This window comes from Osmia lignaria, chromosome 16 (genome assembly GCF_051020975.1).
Source record: "Osmia lignaria lignaria isolate PbOS001 chromosome 16, iyOsmLign1, whole genome shotgun sequence".
NCBI classification, from domain to species: Eukaryota; Metazoa; Arthropoda; class Insecta; order Hymenoptera; family Megachilidae; genus Osmia; species Osmia lignaria.
This window is the reverse complement of record NC_135047.1, coordinates 1,017,194-1,038,415: the sequence shown is the minus strand read 5'-3', so window position 1 is coordinate 1,038,415 and position 21,222 is coordinate 1,017,194. Positions and strand designations below refer to the sequence as shown.

The 21,222-nt window shown below is 39.3% G+C and overlaps 1 protein-coding gene across 3 annotated transcripts in view; it reads right to left on the bottom strand.

The window, feature by feature from the left end:
• Positions 1-21,222, bottom strand: part of Gfrl (Glial cell line-derived neurotrophic family receptor-like) — a 263,362-nt gene that overhangs the window by 21,113 nt on the left and 221,027 nt on the right. For all 3 annotated transcript variants that reach the window (XM_034316842.2, XM_034316843.2, XM_034316844.2), the window contains 5 exons: positions 19,964-20,224; positions 17,712-17,776; positions 16,481-16,685; positions 16,024-16,169; positions 15,696-15,824 (listed from right to left, as the gene is read on the bottom strand). In XM_034316842.2, coding sequence (XP_034172733.2) covers positions 15,696-15,824; positions 16,024-16,169; positions 16,481-16,685; positions 17,712-17,776; positions 19,964-20,224 — 806 coding nt within the window. The remainder of the gene's footprint in view (positions 1-15,695; positions 15,825-16,023; positions 16,170-16,480; positions 16,686-17,711; positions 17,777-19,963; positions 20,225-21,222) is intronic.

The following is a 21,222-nucleotide window of genomic DNA, read 5'->3' as shown; positions in this document are numbered from 1 at the left end:
AAATTGACTACAAGAAATCAATTAAAGCTGATTTCAGAGCTGGATGTGTTACCGTTTTCAAGATATCGTGATAAGATTAGGTTAGGTTAGATTAGATTAAGTTAGGTTCTGTGTATGCGCAGTATCGAATAGCGCATGTGCAGTATTGAATAGCGCATGCGCAGTGTCGAATAGCGCATACGTAGTCCGAAAATTGTACAGAAATTTCTTACCACGATATCTCAAAAATGGAAGATATCCAGTTCTGAAACCAATTTTAATCGGTTTCTGGTAGTCAATTTAGGTTATGTGGCGGATTGTCGTGTTACTTTAGCGTCCGGGTCTTTGCTTGAGAAAGCCTGTATTTGTTTATGTTGCGTACGACCGGACTCGTGGGCTGGGCAATAAAATTGACAATTGCCAGAACCCCGGTTCGGGTCGGTCGAAGGAAAGTCAGGCTAGTCCTTGAAGGCGAAGGGTTTTTCCCCCCTTCCAATTTTCCTGGGACAGCGTGCGGATTCCGGAAGAACACCAGAACGATTTCGTTAGTCGCCACGAACAGTCCATTTTAAGTACATATCCTAATAAATATATTAATAATTAATAATTACAAAGTGTTAATTCATTTGCACCCACATCATCCTAAAGTTATATACCGAACCTGAGTTCCCAACTTTGGTGGGGTCATTCGGAAACTTATCCCAGACCACTACAGGTGAGAGTGGACTGACCTTTCTCATTTGAAATTACGGAAAAAAAGCGTTCGTCAGCTTAGAAAATCTTAATGAAGATAAATAGTTGACCTAAAATGTAATATGAAATGCAACTAAGCGAATGGTCAGGAAAAAGCTTCGACACGGTTTGGCGCGTTAACGCGTAAACAAAATTTTCAAGTCACGACGAGCCACTTTGGTCGATTAAAATTAATGACTCGCCTCCTTTACGGGACACGAGGCTGCTTCATTTTGCGAAACGACCCCGGCGTTAAGGAAACGTTAAAGGAAAACATCTCGTTTCGCATACTTGAGCCTTTCCCTCTTAAACCCTAAAGATAGCGTGTGTGCGACCGCGCGAGGAGACGCGCGCGCGCGCGCGCACCTTTGGATCGCTTTAAAAATGAAAGATGCCTTTCTCTCGAGTCCGCGCTTCTTTCAAGAATCGCTTCTAGCTTCGTCGCGTTCTCTCGTGAGAAACTGTGTCGAGATACGGTTCTCCTTCTCCCTTTGGGAAAAAGCCTTTTAAACTGTCCCTGTAAAGATTTCTTCAGCTTACCTCCTCGCTTCTGATCGCGATTAACCAATATTCTCTCCTAAAGGTGACGCTACTTTCTTCTTCGTAAAAATAAATTATTTCAATGAAGTACGAGCAACCTGTTTATTTTTTTAAAGAAACAACGTTTTAAAATCTTGGTAGTTTCTTTGAAGTCAAGAAACCAAAAGGAATTTTAGAAGAGCCTCAAGATCCCTCAAATAAGCGAAGCTCCTATGCTTAGAGAATTCTTCAAAATCCTTGGATTCTACAAAATAAAGGTTCTTTTGAAGCTGCAATCTAGGACACCGAATCTGCAAGATTTCTCAAAAACTTTCCTTCTTTTGTAGGAAGCGATACAGAGTGGTTCGTATCGCGAAACATTGAAAATCAGAGACTTTGTACAGGACGCGGAGAAAGCTTCGCGACAAATGTTCCTACGATTTATTCGACATGCGTTTGGCGAGAAAGAAAGAAGTGAGAATGGGTGCGTCATGCGTGCGTCGCTAAGCGGCTCGGAAGCGGTGGCTTCCGTGAGTTTACGAGCATAAGCCACGCCCAACAGTTTCCGCGGGGCTGAAATTGCGGGCGGAAATTTACGAGGCCGTCTCGCGAACACGTCGTTCTCGCGACGTTCGCCAATTTGACGAAGAAAAGGAACGGGAACAGCCCCGCCGACACGCGTGAATATCTTCTCGGGATACCACGCACGTCCCAGAACGATCGTTCGCCACCGACAACGCGTCGAACAAGAGTGCTTTTCATTTTTAAACAGCTCTTCTCTGTTTTGCGATCGTAGAATTACGGGATAGTAACTTTACAAGTGAAACTTTTACCGAGTCTTTGACCGAGAAAAATACATCAGCATCGTTTTAGTTTAATTGCAAATGTAACACATTGTTTCCAGCGGTGTGTAGGCTTTGAGAGGATAATTAAGGATGGTACATCCCTTTCCAGAGATATCGACGACCCACATACCAGCCTCGTGAGAAATGATTTGGTGCAGCTTTGAGCCGCCGACAGGACAGATCGAGCCACCGTTGCCGATTAATTTCGCCCTAGGCGTGAATCTTTCGTGAAAGAAGCAAAGGGAACAAACGAACTCTTCCGCTTTTGAACAATATCCGATCTCTTCCCTTTTTTACCTTCGACATTCTTGCTTAATAGTGGAATAGGTAAAAATTTAATTCGATCTCTAATATGCTTCAATTGCACATCTTCTGTAAAGTTCTAAAAAAGGGGATACCAGTCTTAGAATAGTCATAAATAGAAACAAATTTCATGTGGAATAAGCTTTATAAATATAAATTCTGTTTTTTTTTCTCTTTTTCTAATTGATGGCAAATTCGAGCTAATAGAAATTCGGGTAGTGATATGAGATAGTGTTATTTTTGAGACAAATAAAGTTATAAAATTAAGATAGAACATTAATAATGATAAATGAAACATAAAAGAATGTTGCCCATAATGCATGATAGGCATTAAATCCCCAAGTCTTTATAATCATTAGAAAATTTTTTATCGCAAAATATGTACATTTTGTATGTTCAGATGTTTATTTTATTACCTAGTAATAAATTAAAAAATGTGATAGTCTCATATTTCTACCAATTTGTCATTTCACTATCTATTATTATTTATCATAATCAAATACAAATACTTCAAATATCATTTGATATACTAATGCTATTATTATTATAACATAATTTACCCATTTTGCTTTTTGAAAACTCACAAAATAACCCAAGGTAAATTTTATTTTAAGAAGCACGCGTAAAGATTTTCTATTACAGCTAAAATAGTTGTTATGGGAGAGTATTTTATTTGTCGTAGTATTTGATATACAATCATTGTTATAACTGTGTTAATTCTGCATACGGGTTAGAATCTTGGTATCTCATGTTTCTACCCTATTTCATATTCGTACTTTCTCCTCTAGATACAAAAGAGTACAAGGGAAAGTGATCACTGTGTTGTATTTAACGAATAAACCCTTTTGATATTTCTTCGAATCACAGGGCGGTGAAATGGAGCGGAATCTCCTCTGGGAATGGAGGAACACGGTGGTCGAGGAGAATCGTTGCATTGTCGCGACGGTGACGTTCGTCGTGCACGATTGTTGATCGAAGCCAGGCTTCGATGGAATTCGAAATGGCGCGGCAGCCGTTCGCGCGATATTGGTGTCTTCATTCAGATAAGGTCTCAATACCTTAATAGCCCGGCCTATCAGACCCAGCCACCTAACATCCTCGTCTCCTCTTGCTTCATTGTCTGCCTTCGGTTGCTCTACAACCAGAATCGGCCATCTCCCCGATAGACGATTTCGACGTACGTATGTATCTATTATCGACTACCTACTCGCTATCTTGTCTTCGAATTTCAAACGAAAAATTAATCATCTTAACAGTCGCATTTAGAAAACTGAAGAGCGGCTTTAATTTTTCGCCTCTCGATTTTTCAATTACTCGTCAGGTTCCTGTTCGCGATATTTCCTTCTCCAGAATTGCTAATTTCATTTTAATTCGAGACGTTATTTCAAAGGAAAATGATAAAGCAAAAAGAAAAAAAAGAGAGAACGATGCTCTGCCAGCAAGATTTATACTTCTTTTTTCCCGCCTGTAAAACGACGGCTAGTTTTAATGAAACGGGTATTATGGGGAAATGATATTCCTCGCGGCAACTCGTCTCTCGCCAAGCACACTGGATGAATTTAAGTTGTCTGAGCCGTAACTTCGGGCCAAGGTAACTCTGAATTCTTTATAAAAACGTTCCTGTTCGAGTTTCTTAACAAAAATCCCTTCCTTCTCTAATACGAAGAAAAAGATTCCTTGTCTCGAATCGTTGCCCAACGAAACAGAACACAAGAACTCTATCTAGAATTTTTCTTACTTCTTTCCCTCTGTTCCCTCTCTATAAAAAAGAATATCTAGGCTTTCGATAGCTTCAAACTAGAGCTTTTGATTTATTCCTCTATTCACACATACAGAGGGGCGCGTGGCCATGTTTTAGAACCAAAAACTCCATTCATTCTTCATCGGCAGCGCAATAATTCATCGGAAAGGCGAAGAGTATCCAGCATTTAATTCGAAGCGGTTCGATTCAGATAGATTCGAATAGAAAATTCATAGTCTTTTCTAGCCGGAGTATTCAACGAAATCGACGCTGGATTGCAAAGAGCGAGGTGGAGTCGAAGAAGGGTCGGTGGAAATTTTTAATTCAAACTCGAATGAAAGTTTCATGCGACGTTCGGAGGAATCTGTCGGCGTAGAAAGTCGATGGTTTGTCGGCCTGGTTTCTCACGTTGAATTCTCGCATCGGCGGACTCGCGTTTCGTTCCATTTAACATTTAGAAAGGGGCAGAAATCGAGGAATCAAGGAATCGGGGAATCGAACGGGAACCGATTCGCATTGTTAAGCAGAGCGTCGAATTATACGCGTGCACTCTCGTATCCACGACCCTGAATTATCGACGGATCGCAAGCCTGCTCCTTTTCGTTTTTCTTATTTTCTTTCTCAACCCCGTACGACAGTGGTTCGAATGCGAGGTATTCAGATCGTTCTTCTCTTAAATTCGAAGATAAAGCGCTTTGCCGCTCCATTAAATCGCAGCAACGAGCAAGAAAAAAAGGAAGTCTGAAACTGCCTTGCGTTGAGCTTCGAATAAGACTATTGATTGGAACCTTGATGATGTCCTATCGACGAATTTTCATTTCAATAGACGTTGCAGAGTGGGGCATTTGCCTTGAAAAGCTGGCCAGAAATTAAAGTTTCTTTTGTTCAAAATGAAAAACTTTTTTTCTCCTATATTTCTAAACGTGTAAGCAATATTTTGTAACAATACTGCGCTTGAAAGCAAGAAATTTTTCTGCTCCAAAAAAGGATTAAGAAATCTACACGAAAGAAGTTACCCTTTATATGTATGTGTAATGATTAAAAAGTACTAAAACAAATACATGTAGAATGCATAAGAAAGTATGTAACGTAAATTAACATCTTCTTTCCTGTTTTCTTTTGTGGTTTTATTATATAAAAAGAATTGGAAAATAATGTGTTTTTTTCGAATAATCGAATATATAATATGCAATTACTTATTTTTCCCGAAAATGATCTCTTTGATTATTTTTTATTTTTAACGTATAGACACGGCTTTATATAATTCTTAAAAATTTAGGTGCCGAGAGGTTCCTAAACTGCATATGTTAACAATGACCACTTTCGCGTCTGCTTGCAAATGGAAGATTCTTACAGGATATTTAAAAATACTTATCGAAGAACAAAAGATGTTATTAACGTTTACTCAGAATATAATAAAGAAGTTGCAAAGATAAAAAAGTATCATGTTTTAAAAGATATATTGTATTATGACTAAATGTAAAAAAACATTGAAGTACTTCAAAATATCAATTAAACAATTAAAATATTTTTGGCAAGCCGTTCGGCGTGAATGTCCCACTGTCACCACGATTTTGTATACACGAACTAGCAATAAATTAACTTCAATAAAAGTTAATTGATATTCGGTCATCTATAAATCTCAATATAAAAATGTTCCAAAAAAAACTTTTTTTCGATACAAAATTATAGTCACCTCCATTTTTTAAATAGTGCTAAAATGTTTTTGGCTTGCTGTGCATTGCATAAAATGGTTAAATATTTCCATAGATTTTTCAAAACTGAATCTTCCTAAATAAAAAATTCCTGAGACATCTGAATCTTCAAATTTCACAATTTCTCTAAAAATCTGCCAAGTTTCAACGACACCAAACTCTAAACAGTTTGGAAATACGTTGCAGGACAGTGGAATCACCACGAGGAACTCGTCTATTGAAAATACTTGGTCAGTATCGATCCGGAAGAGTTTGAAACGATCGACGAGCGTCTAAACGCGCTTCATCGTGCGTCCGTCTAGTGTCGATCGTGAACAAGCTCGAGCATCGTCTTCGATTCGCCTGTTGGGATCGATCTGACAAGATAAATCCGCGTTCGCGTCGTCGATGTCGCTCTCGTTGGGCAAAGTTTATTGGAACGTGCTTAATTAACTTTCCAACGGTGACTCTGCCGCTCGGCATCAACGTCGCCGCGATTATCCGTAAGCCAGCCCAACTCTGCTAGAATGAGCCGCACCTATAAATTCCTCTAGTTTCCCAGGGCTAACTGGCAGGAAACTGATCGGCCACCTACGATCCGGCAATTATTGAACAGAGTTCGATCTTAGTCATAGAAACAGTTTCCACTGTTCATTCAGATTTAGATCATACGTTTCGCTGATTATAGCGGAGGTATTGAAATTTTCCAGGAGGGAAGTACGTTCCAGATTGGGAGAAGGTATCAGCGACCACTTGTCCAGCCGGAATCCAACCGTCTTTGTCTTGTCCTATTGAAAGGGAGCGGATGAACACGAGAGGAAAGGGCAGCACGGAGGAAGAACGAAGCAGCCTCTTAAGTGGTGCATGGAAATTCAATGAAAAGTCACGAGAAGACCGAGATCGATACTTGGACGAAGCAAGTTGGTGAGGTGAAGCAAGCTGGGTTATCAAGGTGGGGAGTGGGTGAACTCGAGAAGGCATAGGTGCCTCTGTTGGACACGTGCCAATGCTTGCCTATCTATGTGGAACACCTGTGCTTGCTCGCCGTTGCCTCGATATTTCGAACGACCGACAAAAAGCACACCGATTCCAGAGCCCTTCCGCTAAAACAAGTAATTTCGCAAATGAATTCAACGATGCATAGTGTTGATGCTCGTCTGCAACTCTACGACCCACGAAACTGGATTTTCCTATTATAATTTTATAACATAAATTCAGAAAAATTGATAGAGCATAGTTCTACTATTCCAGGTTCGCGAAAATCCGCCACTGAAAGTGAAAGATGCTAAGCTTGAAATGGAGGGTGATTCAAAGTTGGCGGCATAAGGATGGCACACGCTCCTCTCCTATATTAGTAAAGTTTTATGACGTATGTATGTGGAACGTGCTATGCCGGGGGGAAAAATGCAAGTTTCTTCGCGGTTGCATGGTTTGGCGCACGACACCCATGGGAGTGCAACTTTCGAGGATGGAACTCGATGAACCGTAGCTTTCAAAATAAAAAAACTGCGGCTCGACTCGTGAATGCGAATCTTTTCTTTACGTCTTTTTATTCGAAAAATATTTTGAAAGCCGAGACAAGTTTTACTCTATAACGAAATTTGGATTCTGGAATTAACGATCTTCTCTTTGTTTCCTTAGCTTTCAAGAACCTCGATCCCCCATGGTAGGTATCCCAAAATGTTTCTACTTTCTATCACTTTCTACCGTTGTCTTTAAAGCGATTCAATTTATTTTCTCTTCCAATCCGATGATCGAACAAGGGAGGTATTTCCCAAGATTATGTCGCGAAGCAACCTTCTATCTGCGATAACGTCCATTCGGAGGCCAATAAGTCCATTCGATTCCCTAAACTAGCTCTTTTCTTTGTGTTCTTCCTCTTCAATCCTCTAGACGTCGCATTCGCTGTCCATTTATCTATATATCTATCTTTTGGTGGTGCTATTCTCCTGTCCAGTTTTACGAAAGATCGAGACTTCCCATCTCGAGGTGACATTGCCAGAAACGAGATCCTCTTCTAATCTTATCGAAATGTTATTCAAGCAACGATTCCCGTCTGCGTTTTGAATCGCGGATTCCTTTGCTTCCGTGTCTTAAGGGTTCTAAAAGGGCTTCGGTAATTTATTCCGATTGAACAAGGTTTCTGCTCGATTTCGATAGCGGAAGATTCCGAATCTTTATCTTTTTGGACGCTAAAATTGTAGGAGTGATAGTTGTTTCAATCGTAAGTTACGTTTACGTAGAATCTACCTAGTAACATTGTATATGTTACAATGTAAGGGCAGGGGGTGGCATGATCGGGTATCGTGAAAAAATGATAATCGATAAATGGTAAACATTTGACGGAAATTATTGTCTTGTAGCAGTTAAGTCGCCGGCAAAAATGAGTGGAGGAGTTTACGTGCTACGTGGATTTTATTTTATGTACTAAAAAGTAAATTATTCTTGTTATATTATTATCTTCATTCCACCTATTTTAATTAAAAATTGCAATATTCTTTTATTTCTTGTACAATTAACATCAGTCTGTGGAAAACGATGGTTTGAGGTAAGATGGGGTATTTTGAGGTTGAACAACGCTAGCGTTTTCTGTTATAATTTCAGTCGAATTTTCGTTACTTTTAGTTCGGATTTGGAAATAGTAAGAACGTATAAAGAAAAAACTAGAAGAGGAGAATGGTGAGAAGCAGTTATCAAAAAAGCTATAGATGAAGTTTTAAGCAACAAAATGGGGTACAAGAAAACTACTCGAAAATATTGCCTTCTACAAACAACATTGGAACGTTATGTTCAAAAATTGAAACAGTGACTATGGATTTACCATTAGGGCTAATTAAAAGTGTATTTTTGAAAACAGAACTGGAAGAACTTGTCGAATATTTAAAAGATATGGAGAAATGCCTATTCGGTTTAACCAGCACGAATTTAAGACAAGCAGCTTATTAGCTAGCCGTGAAGAACGGCAAGAAACATAATTTTAGTATCGGAAAATAATTGGCAAGCACAGAAACTCATATTTGCATCCATTATGGAAATATTTAGAGGAACCATTTTGCCCAATTTTCAATAGCCCAATACCCTGTGGTAGGAGTAAGATGGTTTTTCACTACTTTTTAAAAATTTAATAACTTCAATTCTAATTATATGAACCAAAGATTAAAGCATTAACTTATAATGATACATTGATTCATAAAAATTTAAACAAAAGAAATAATTATCAATATTTGTGCATTTTTGCTTAGCTTCCTCATCATGTTTCCGCTTCCCCTAATTATTTTTCAAAATGTATTGACAAATATTTTCATCGGTAATCCTCTGACGAAACAGGTAGGTATTAATTACGATAAACAAACTGCATGTACATACACAGAACTCGTTTTAAATTTGAATCGAGATAATGGATATTGAATTTTCAGTGAAAAGTACTCGTCGGTGGTGTTACTGGGCAGTGAGAGGGTGGCTTCTATCCGAGCCGTGTCGATGCATAATTGTAAATGTGATTCGGAAATCGGTCAAACGTGTAATTTCCAAAGGTCATGATATTTTATCAGCTGTTTCGTAAAAGCTTGATACCCAAGCTTTCACAGTAATTGAACAGACTTTTCAATACTAGGCGGGTAATTTAATATCGGTGACATTCAGAGTCATAGTTTAGAGTTTAGATCAATGGTTCTCAAACTATTTTGTCTGGCGTCACACTGAAATCATTAAACAAAATTCACGGCACCCCTATTATTATTTTTTGCTTTTTACAGTTAGTAAATATATGAAGGCTTTTATTAATATTTGCTTTTTTACATATAAACAGATGAAAATTTCGCGGCACCCCAGGGTGTCGCAGGGTTCAGGTTGAGAATCACTGGATTAGATGATTGATAATCTTCAATCCGCTGAAAATGGGTGCTTCAGTTTCCAAAAACTTTGTCGGAATTTAAACGCGTATTCTTCTTACTAACTTTCAACATCTTTCCACCGTACGCGTGTCCCTCGAGGCTCAACCGGGCCAGATTTGGACGAACAAACGACTTTAAGAAATTAACTTGGCGAACTGCTGTTATCCTACTCTCCAAGTGCTCGCAAACTTTCCAAGTTGCCGGTGAAGAAAAATTACGTTGTTCCACTGACACTTGCGTCGAATAAAATCCAACTTACTGTTAAATCGGAGATACCTTGATAGTCAACGATAAGAAATATTTGATTTTTATGATCATTTCAATGATAAAATCTCATCTTTGTAGACGCGATGTAACGATTTAACGATTTTGTCGAGGCGTCTCCAGAATACTCTAGATCAGGCATGGGCAGCAAGTAGTAAAACGAGCACGAGCGCTCGTCGGCGCTCACGAGCGTCTCGCGAGCCACAGGAGAGGAAGGCTACGCGAAATGAAACAGACAAGGCTTATGCCCCACTCCTCAAATCTCTCGACATTGCGTATCGTCATGTCGTAGTGCGTTCTTTTGTTTAATTATGGTGAGATGCACATTTACCCCACCTCTTTCAAGTGCTATCCCCACTACATAGAATAGCGAACGACTAAGTAGAACAAAGTCTTTCTCCTCGATCGACGATTTAACGGCAACTCGCGGCCGCTCGCGAGGAATCGGGAGCGCGCTCGAATGAGCAAAATCTGCCCATGCCTGCTCTAGATCCTTCGAGAAGGAAAAAAAAGAAGATCGCAGTCCCGCGGTGGGGCAATCCATATAAAAGAGAAGAAATCGCGACGCAGTTCGTTCGCCAGTTCGATCTCGTCATCGCATCACCTAATAAACTATTTTTTCCCGGTAAACGACTCATTCATTTCCCACGATCAGGTCTTGGCCTCCTACATCTTTCTTCTTATCTACGAAGATGTACAGCTCTAAATTAGGTACTATCGTTCGCCAGGATTAACATCTTATCTTGCGTTGAAGAGGTGGTCAGTTATCTTACGTGGTGAAAACGTTCGGGCCCTGGGAAAATCGGCGGGAAATTTTCTTCGAAGAAAATCTCATCGAGCGAGTTGGTCCATGACCGTGTAAAAAGTTGGAAACTGGCCATCGTAGATGGTAAAAAGTTTCCGGACGTAGCCGTTCTAGGTCGCCTAGTGATTGGTGCGTCTGCCAGTTTTTACGCCCCTCGAACAATTTCGTTCCGCCGCAGCCGCGCCGGAAACGGAGCAGCAGAATTCGCGGCACGTATCAAGCCGCTTAGGAAAAACATTAAAAATCGCCTGCAGCGATATCCGTTGCGCCGTTACTTTTTTCTTAATCGCACGTACTTGGCACCCTGCCATTCTCTACTAGCCTTAATTAAAGAATTCGAATAATATGTTAATTATCTTCCACTTCTATTTCCGACAACCGCGCCATGTTTGTTTCAACGAAAAAAACATTCTTTTTCGTTGGCCGGAACAATTAAACTTTCGATTTCCCGGGGGGTTCGATAGAATTAAAAAAAAAAAAAAAAAAAAAAATCACTTTGAACGGGTTTCGATCGGGTCGCGTAGAAGCTCGTTCGACCATTTCCGTGGCTCGTAAAAAAGTACTCCCCCCCTACACACACACACACATATATATATATCTGTACGTACAGAAACACGCACGCATACTGTTGAAATGCGTAACCTGCGTTTCAACTCGCGAGTCGAACAATAACGTGATATCTGGTGGAAGCTATTTGATTAAAACGGATCATTGAAGCCGATATATCGCGAATTCAATTGAAATTCGTTTCGGTCCCTTTGCGATCCGCGACCGATCGCTCGTTCAATTACGAACCAGAAGAGAGCCAGAAGAGAGTCAGAAAAAGAAAGCGACCCTGATGCTTTCTCTATTCCCAACCCTACACACTCGCCGCGAGAATCGAACCTAGAATGTGGCCAAAATTCGCTCCTTCAATTTCCGGTTCTCGCGCGTGCAGAAAGCGAACCCAACTACCGGTCAGTTCGCGGAAATTGAGAAGACTTTCGGCTGCAGCTTCGGTCATTGTTTAATCTTTGCACGCGCACACGTTCGCAAATTTCCATTTTCACCCCTGCTTCGGACATTCGTATTCGCGCCCCTAGCGGTTGCTAATTAACCCGATCAACAATTACCCCCACCCTTCCATTTTCTGTTACTCGGTATTTCTCCTCTCACCAATTTTCTCGCCATCTAAATATCGTTTAGCTCGGAGGTTAATTAAAATCCCGAAATCGAAGGTCAAAGACTTTTTTTCGTCCTTTTTGGTTGTCGGTAAAAAAAATTCGCCATCGTAGCCTGAGCTAAGCTCTTTACGAACACGAGCGGCGAACATTTCGCATCGTTCGGTAGGAGTTCCCGAGGCGATTTCCAATTTGCGATTAAGCGACGACCGATTTGCAATTTGATGGAGGGATCGCGGATTCGAATTGGCACGCTCTGCCCCCTCTCGTTCGCTGTACCCATCTATTGGCCCCCTTTGTTTTCTCACTCTTGTACCGGTTGTCGATTTTTCAGCGAACCTGTTAAAACGTTGCCACGAACGGGAAACAACATTTCAGGATCGATCCGGCCGCGAAGATAGGGAGAATTTTGCGGTTCAAGTGATGGCCGCGAATGGAAACGGTCGCGGATCAGCGAGCACCGTGTGAAAACGTAATTTGCATGCCGCGGTTTAACGTGAATCGTTCAACGATCCCTCTCGCGCAACCCTTCCTATCCTCGATAAATAATAATTCTACGAGGACGCGATTACCCTCTTGTACACATGCAAAAATCTATATAAATAAAAATTAAATGCTGTTCGTTGGTAAGCGCATCGTTTGACAACGGCTGGACCGATTTGGATAATTTTTTTTTTAATGTTCGTAATAGTCCGAGTAAGGTTTTCAGGGAAAGAAAAATTGGAAAAGTTGCCCAGAAAAATGGAAAATTTGGGAAAAAATGGAAGTGCTTTTTTCTATGGGACACAATCACTTAGAAATACGTTCTTTTCTCACTTTTACTTTGTTTTTCACAAATTCACAAAACGATCACAAACAAATTTATTGAAATTTGGACAGGACAACGTTTGTCGGGTTAGCTAGTTTTTCATGAAAATCTAGCTACATACTGAATTTCGTTTTTATCCAACACTATGTTTCAGTGCGTGCCATTCAAGCGTTTACTTAAGAAAATAAAACATTAAAACTCTCATTTGAAGAATCGTTTGCAAATAATTATAAAAGCCAATGCTTGTAGTTTAGTACATACTTCATCTCATTAATGTAACCATTTCCCTGCGAACAAGTTTCACGAAAATCTCACGTAATTGCACATCATTTCAATCGGCTTTTACTCAAAATACCGACTGCACCATCGCGCAAATCCTTTTCGTTTCTCGTACGAATACGAATTAGGAGGGATTTTCGTGCTTGCAGTCGTTTAACGTTCACCAGGAAATTTTTTTCTCGCGTTCCAACGTATCTGGCTCGTTTATCAACTTTTCATACATATATTTTCTTTTATCGACCACTAGCCCTTTATTTGCAACGTCGTTATTCGAGTCGACAACTAGTTTATTTATGATCCGTATTCGCCAACCAATTTTTGTTCGCTAAACAATTTATCTTCGCTGACGTTTTAGAATTGTGATGATCCATGTGTACCCGTTTTGAAATACAACTAGAATAATTTTTGAAAGCTCGATAAATTGCTGATTGTTTGGAAATTCTTCGTACCGATTATGTCTTGATTGAATCTGAATCACGTTCGAATGTTTGGAAATGGGCACGAAAGCCTTCGAAACCGTGATAGTTTTTTATAAAGCGGAAAACAATGGACATCGCGTGGTTGTCACTCTTTGTTGAGCTGAAAGTGACGTGTAATTATGAAAACGATTGAAAAACAAGCGTTGTTCGAGGACAATTGAAGTTACTAATAGCAGCTAATCCAAAATAAAATATGTACAAAAGGAAAATTGATTGCATCGTTACGATTGAATTTTTGTTAATTTTTAAAAATTTCATTAATCTACTAATTTTTTTATTGTTCATTTCAGTATCTGGTAAAACTGATGCAAGTGTTTTATCAGTTACAGTCAATCACCATTACTAACGCATAAAATTGTCGTGTCCCTTGCCATTCTCAATTTTTTTTCGCCAGCCTGAAAATCAGCGAGCCGCGAAATCTGACACGAGGGGTTGGATAAATTTCGGGGAAATTAAAGATGGCGTACCGGTTAATTAATCGCGATAATCGCGAGGGGAGAAGAGCTGACGCGTCTGGTTCGTTTCCCCTTCGAGAAATCGGTAAGAAAGAGAAGAAAAATCACGGCTTGAAAGAAGATATAAGAGACCGATAGAGAAACGAAAAGTTCTGTAAAGTTTTGATATCGTTTCGCGGATATGCTGCACGCACTTCCGGTGACCAGCACGCACCTAGCCGCGCGAACACGCAGTCCTTTCGACGCGAAATCGAATCGGTGCTGAGCACGCGACATCCTTCCATCCCTCTTCTCTTTTTTATACCGACCAGCTGTTTTTCGTTTCTTGTCAAGAGCGGAGGTTAATCTTGGATCTCCGCCCCTGAGAAATTAAATTACGATAAAAACGTTCGAGATCAACGTCGAACGAGCTTCGAATTGCCTGGCCGGCTTGTTAACCTTCCTCCAACAACCGGGCTTGATAACGTTTATTACCGATTAAGCGAGCTCCAGCTTAGAAACTAAATGAATCGTGAATCGAAGGGACTTGTTATATCGTTATGTAACCCACGAACGATAGAAAGCAGGGTCAATCGTGACCCAGAGCTACAAAATGTCGAGGAAAAAGTACGAATATGAAACAGGGTAGAAATATGAGATAATGATTGTATAATACATCCAGTATTACGACGAATAAAGTACTGTTCCATAACAACCATTCTGGATAGATATCATTTTCTTTTAATAAACGTTTTAACTATTGGCTGTAATAGAAAGTTTATACGCGTGCTTTTTAAAGTAAAATTTATTTGCGAGTTTTAGAAAAACAAAACAAGTAAATTATGGTATAATAATCATAGTATTAGTATATCAAAGGATATTTGAAGTATTTGTATTTTATTATGATAAATAATAATAATATGAGACAGTTTCATACTACTATCACATTTTCAAATTTATTACTAAATAATAAAATAAACATCTGAACGCACAAAATGTACATATTTTGCGATAAAAGATTTTCTAATGATTTTTAATGGCTATCATGCCACTTATGAGCAAAATAAAATAAATGCTTCGTTTAATTGTGGTTGTTTTATTATATTTGACGTTCTGTTATGTTTCATTTATCATTGTTAGTATAATTTTATTTGTCTCAAAAGTAACACTGTCTTATATTACTACCCGAATTTCTGTTACCCCGAATTTGTCATCAATTAGAAAAAGTGAAAAAAAGATTTGTTGTCAATAATATTCATAATTATACAGCATATTTCGCAAGAAACCCACCAAATTTCTGTTCGACCATTTTATTTACGACTATTCCGAGACTCTTTACCTCGAAAAATAAAATGGGTAACTCACTTCTCTGTACGATGGTGCTTTAATTAACATTGGATATTGAAATTTTCAAAGGATAGAGAAATGAATGAAAATAATTGCAAAGCAATAAAAAGTTTTTTTCAAATATTTTCCCTCGTTTACCATTCGTATTGACATCTTTAACATCTCGTTCGATGCTGCCGGATAAAGTTGTTTCGTCGGAAAGAAGGGTTGCCGAGTAATTTAATAACGTTATGCTAGAAACACGGGACGAAGTGTCTAAATAGAGAAGCGGATGAGGAAGAAAAAGCGGGGAGCGATAAAGTTAGAGGAAGCTGGGCGACGCGACGAGAGGGGCCAGTCGGCCGGAAAATAAGATCAGAATTGATGCGAATTCAGGGAGGCAAGAGGGCCGTTGCTATTTGCAATTTACTCACCTTGACGCGCAGAAGGTGCTGCAGACTTTGAGCTTGGCTGCTATTTAGGGGTGGATTGTCAGTCCCGAGACGCGCCACTGCAATCACGTTTTCTCGGGTCGCGTTGTACAGGAACAGGGTGCAGACCGTCTGCAAATAAAAGGGAAAAGGAACTGATATATCTCGACGTCATCCAACGCTATCTTGCATTATTAACTTTCCTTCTATGTCGTGTATCGCTTGATATGTCCTATACGATTTATGTTGTCCCTTGAGATTTTTCTATTCGTATACCCAGGCTCAAGAAAATGCGACTCGTACAACGTATTCATAGGAAACTGTTGCTTACCTGATTGTTAACTTCTTCCCTCATGAAACTATCGAGAGACGACACCGCGTCCAGGACCGTGAGATTATTGTGCTGTCTCAATAAGCTCTCGTCCTTTTCGCTGTAGCCGAGGAACATGAACACTCCGTGCGGTATTGAGTAAGCATCTGTATGTTCGGATCAACAAAAGACATCGTTATTAAATGTTATCCTTTGAATTTGTTGAAATATCTCGATACTGGAATTAAATAAATACCCCGCGGCTGCTTATTTTCAATCAAACAAAGATTCAATCCCGCGCAACTCGAGTTGAAAATTATTTTAAAATTTGCTAAGAGTAATTTTTTAAAATTAAATTTGCTTAATTGGATGAAAAAATATCGCTTCTATCCTCGCGAGTTATCGCCTCGATCGAGCTCCATTCATGGTTTCAGCGTGGAATCTAACTCTTGTAGAGGGTGTATGTGTGTATATTCACCGGGCGAAGGCCGCATGCATATGAAACGACCGCTATAGCAAAGGCAGGGTCCCCGATGCGCCTGATACGCTGGTGCCTCGTGATTATAGAAGGCGAAGTCCGTCTTGCACGGCGACGAATCCACACAGATCGTGTTGCAGATCAAAACCTCACCCTCGCCACACTGGCACAGCTCCGAGCATTCAGGTTCGTCCTCGCGATACAGCTGAAAAGCATACACCTTACAAATTTCGACAGCTCAAACAGCTCTTTATATTTTCTCTCTCTGATGGCAAATAATTTTCCTACAAGTGATTAACACGTTTACCGAGTAACGTGCGAACGTGTTAAAGAGGATCGTAGCATTTAGAATATGTAAAAGTCTCGAAAGATGTTTTCTACCGTATTCATTTGAAATTGGAAATGTTACAATCAGGATGCAGGTACGATATAACGATTGAAAAATAAATGAGCCAGGTTGAAAATACATTCAGTGAATATGCTCGACAAAGTTAATAGCGATCTATCGAATTAAACTTTTCATCTCCAATCCGACGTTATCGTTAATTCACAAACATCGATCCAAAAAGATAACGAGTCTAATGAAAAAAAAAAGAAGGAAAAGCATACATACGTATCGTATGGACGTTCATAAACCATCTGGTTGACTGTGCTTTTTCGTTAGCAATTCATACGATCTACGGTTTCACGATTTACCCATTCCCGTCCGGTAAAAGGCCGTTCAACGTTTATTATTTTCACTGCTGTTTCTTTATTTTCACGTTAATTAAAAGCTTTCCCGTGGAACGTTCCAAGAGAATTAAAGTTTGAATCCCTGGCTCGTTCATTATTTACGTTACATCGTCGTACAAAATGTCGATGCACAGCCGACGCGAAATAATGCTCGACTGAAAAAAATAAATGTATGCTCGTTGGTAACAAACTTTATTACCAGCTGTGTTTTTATAATCATAACCAGTTGAACGATCGCAGGTATTTCAAACGATACGAGACACGAGACTGGTTCAAATTGAAATGCTAAAAAGATTGAAAATTTGAATTCTATTTGAAATGGTCCGATACTATTTCTCTAATCGCACGATTTTTCCTCGTAGCTCGAATCTTTCCAGACTTTCGTTCCGTTCACGAACGTTTCTCAATCCTTGCCCGTGCTCCTTCGATCTGCTCGATTGCTCGAGAACGCTTTTCGCCCGGTCGGCCGCGAAAATACTTTGCAGATTGTCGAACTCACCCTCTTGCCTTTGCCCTCCCTTATGTATTGGTGACTTTGCCTCGGCCTTTGAACCACGCAGAAGCCTATAAAGAGACGAACGTTCAGACGGTTACTGCTGCGCCTTTCCTGGAAAACTGTTTTCCTCCTGTCTCCTCTTTTCCTCCTCTACCCCTCTTCTTTCTTTCGAATCTTTCTTTTTAGCCAGTTTTCAACGCCGTCTCTTGGCCACCTTGCTTTGTAACGTTCGATGCATAGGTTCTCGCGGCGAAGAAACGAAAATTCCTCCTCTCTCTGTATATGTTTCGATACAGAATTTTCCGTACGACTCGAACGATCAAAGGAGTTGCATTTCTCATTCGAGAAATACCACGTCATCGCGTATGCGCATTGATGTTTCTCTTTCGATATTTTTTACATACAGGATGAGTAGGATGACACGTTGAACGCCACAGTGAAATGGGGCATTTTTTGTGGGACGTATTAAACCTCTAAAATTACTAACAAATTCGATAGTATCATTATACATTTGTCTCAATACTATACTAATTGTATTCCTAAGAATAGTAATAATTAATTTTCAAATTTCAAGCTTTCTATTTCCCATTTCACATTATTTGTACCATAGCAATATTACATAAAGTAAGGTTTTTCTATTGTTTTCTTTTAATTATTCAGGTGTGTGTAAGTTGCGGGGCCGGTCACTGATGACCCCCATGGCGCTCAACGTGATAAAGTGTTAGAAATGATTATGTCAAGAATTATAGCAGCTATCGACCTAATTTTTTTTGTTTTAATTAAATGGTACAAAGTGTCTGATTGTGTGGTGCATAAAAAATGTTTCTAAAATGGCTATCATAAGATCAGAATAAACATACGTCGTCTTTTTGAAATACGATGATACACCAATCTTTTTTATTTAATAATAACATTTACTCGAATGTTATTACCATTTTTTTTATATCCTTCATAGTTAACGATTTATGGTGAAGAGAATATTCAAGGAGCGAATACGCGAAGGCGTCCAAGAAATATTAAAACAGACGTATTTTGTCTTAAAATTCATTTTAGTAAATATTGAAAATGACGACCATTTGTTTCTTCTTTTCTTAATATTATCACTTTTATAATATTGTGTATCGGACATTATTGCAGATATCGACTTACAAGCATTTTGCATTCGACTTTTTCTTGTAAAGGTATTTGAAGCATAAAGTAATGGAAACTTCACTTACTACAAAAGATATGAAAACTCGAATACAAAATGCTTGTCAGTTGGTAAATGCAACAATACTGTCTGATGTAGATATGTCATAACATTATGAAACGAATAAATACATGGTTTAATATTTAACTCGTTGCCCTACAACATCGCGTCACACTGGTGACGCAATTTACAGTTCCATTGTGTTAAATTTGATTTTAATATACTTTTAGTATAGTTAAATTTTGAGTTTAATTCTAATTCTAATTTGCTCAGTCAAGGATCGTTGAATGCTATGTATGCATGATATTTCATTTCTCTTTATCTGTTTTAAAATTCAAGAAATAAATAGTTAGCTCTGACTGACGCAACTATCGAAAAAATCATAGGTGAAGGGGATAATAAAATGAATTTTGAGACAAAATACTCCTGTTTTAATTCTCCTTCGAGGCCTCCGTGTATTCGTTCCTTCAATATTTCCTTTGCCATAAATTGTTAATTAGGAATATCAAAAAATGATTCGAAAGCTATTTAAATAAAAAGAAATTAGTATAGGATTCCATTTAAAAAAGACAAAGTAGGTTTATTCTTTAGAAAAATTGTGTGTACACCACACAATCATTTCGTACCATTTAATTAAAAAAAAAAGAAATTAGGTCAATACCTGGTATAGTTTCCGAGATAATAGTTTGTAACTCTTTATTTGACTAACCCTGTCACTAATCACTAATCACCCTGTGATTAACACTAGAACACATTGAAAATAAAGTAGAAATATAAGTAAAGGATGAAACATAAACTAGCATGTAAAATTATTCTTAATCACGATAAAAATCAACATACATTTCAACAAAAACATTCAAATAATTTCTGTATTTTGAAACAAAAAATCAAAGATCCGTCATTTTGACGGTATGGTAGTTCTAGTGTTAAAGACTATAAAGCAGTGAAACTTGCAATAAGAAAATGCAAACGAGAATCGACACCTCCCCTGAGGGGTTCATTTTATTTACATTTCTTCGTATTAGAATATCCGGGAATGACAAAAGATGAAAATGAAAGCACTCACGAGGCGGGGTGGTCGTAGTTGTAGTGGTACTTGGAGTGGTACTTATGGTGGTGCTGCTCGTGGTAGTGATTTCCCAAGTTTCCGTGGGTTCGGTGGTCGGCCACCTCGTCACTTCCGGTATTTGATTATCTTCCACTTGTTCGACCACGATGACCGTCGTCGTGCTAACTGGCGACTTGGTCGTCGACGAGATGGTCGTCGTTGTGGTCCTCGGATAATGATGGTGTATCCTACGAGCGTGATAATCCTTCTGGGACTCGACTGGAACAATCGACAGCGACCGTTTACATCCTATCTGTAAATGCTGGAAATCCTCCGCTATCCTTGGGAATTTGCTGTTTCATTCGTTTGCATCAAAATGATCTGACTTGGCATTACCAAGCGACAGAAAATGGATAAGTTTCCGAATGGCTCCACCAAAATTGGGAACTCAGGTTCGGTATATAACCTAAATTGACTACCAGAAACCGATTAAAATTGGTTTCAGAGCTGGATGTCTTACCGTTTTTGGGATATCGTGGTAAGAAATTTTTGTACAATTTTTGGACTACGTATGCGCTATTCAATACTGCGCATGCGCTATTCAATACTGCGCATGCGCTATTCGATACTGCGCATACACAGAACCTAACCTAATATAACCTAACCTTACCACGATATCTTGAAAACGGTAAGACATTCAGCTCTGAAACCAACTTTAATCGGTTTCTTGTAGTCAATTTAGGTTATATACCGAACCTGAGTTCTCAATTTTGGTGGGGCCTTTCGGAAACAAATCTCAGAACATCCTCGCTGTATACGAACATCGACGAAACGACTAGTAAATAAATTCGCTGGAAAGAAGGAGGTCCAGGATAATTTCTATCTATCGCATTTATCGATACAGCAAAAGGAGGACACGAAAGGGTTTCGTTCGACCTACATTCCTATCGAGTATCGAGGAAAAACGATCGAGACGAGCCGATCGATGTGGTTAACGCGAATACCTAGATGCACCCTCTCGAGCGAGCAGCAAGTGCAATTTCTTCGTATCTAAATGACTTATCTGTCGGTTGAATGCCGTCTACAGTCGAGCTTTGCAACTCGACTCGTGGAACAGATGTAAGATCGATAAAAGCCTCGTGTCGTGTCGTTCGTTCTTTCGTTCCTTCGTTCCTTCGTTCTTTCGACCACCACGTAATTGCACTTCTGCTCATAACGAAGCGCACAGATCGTCCAACGATCGCTGCAGATGAACGCTTTTATGTTACCCCCAGCAA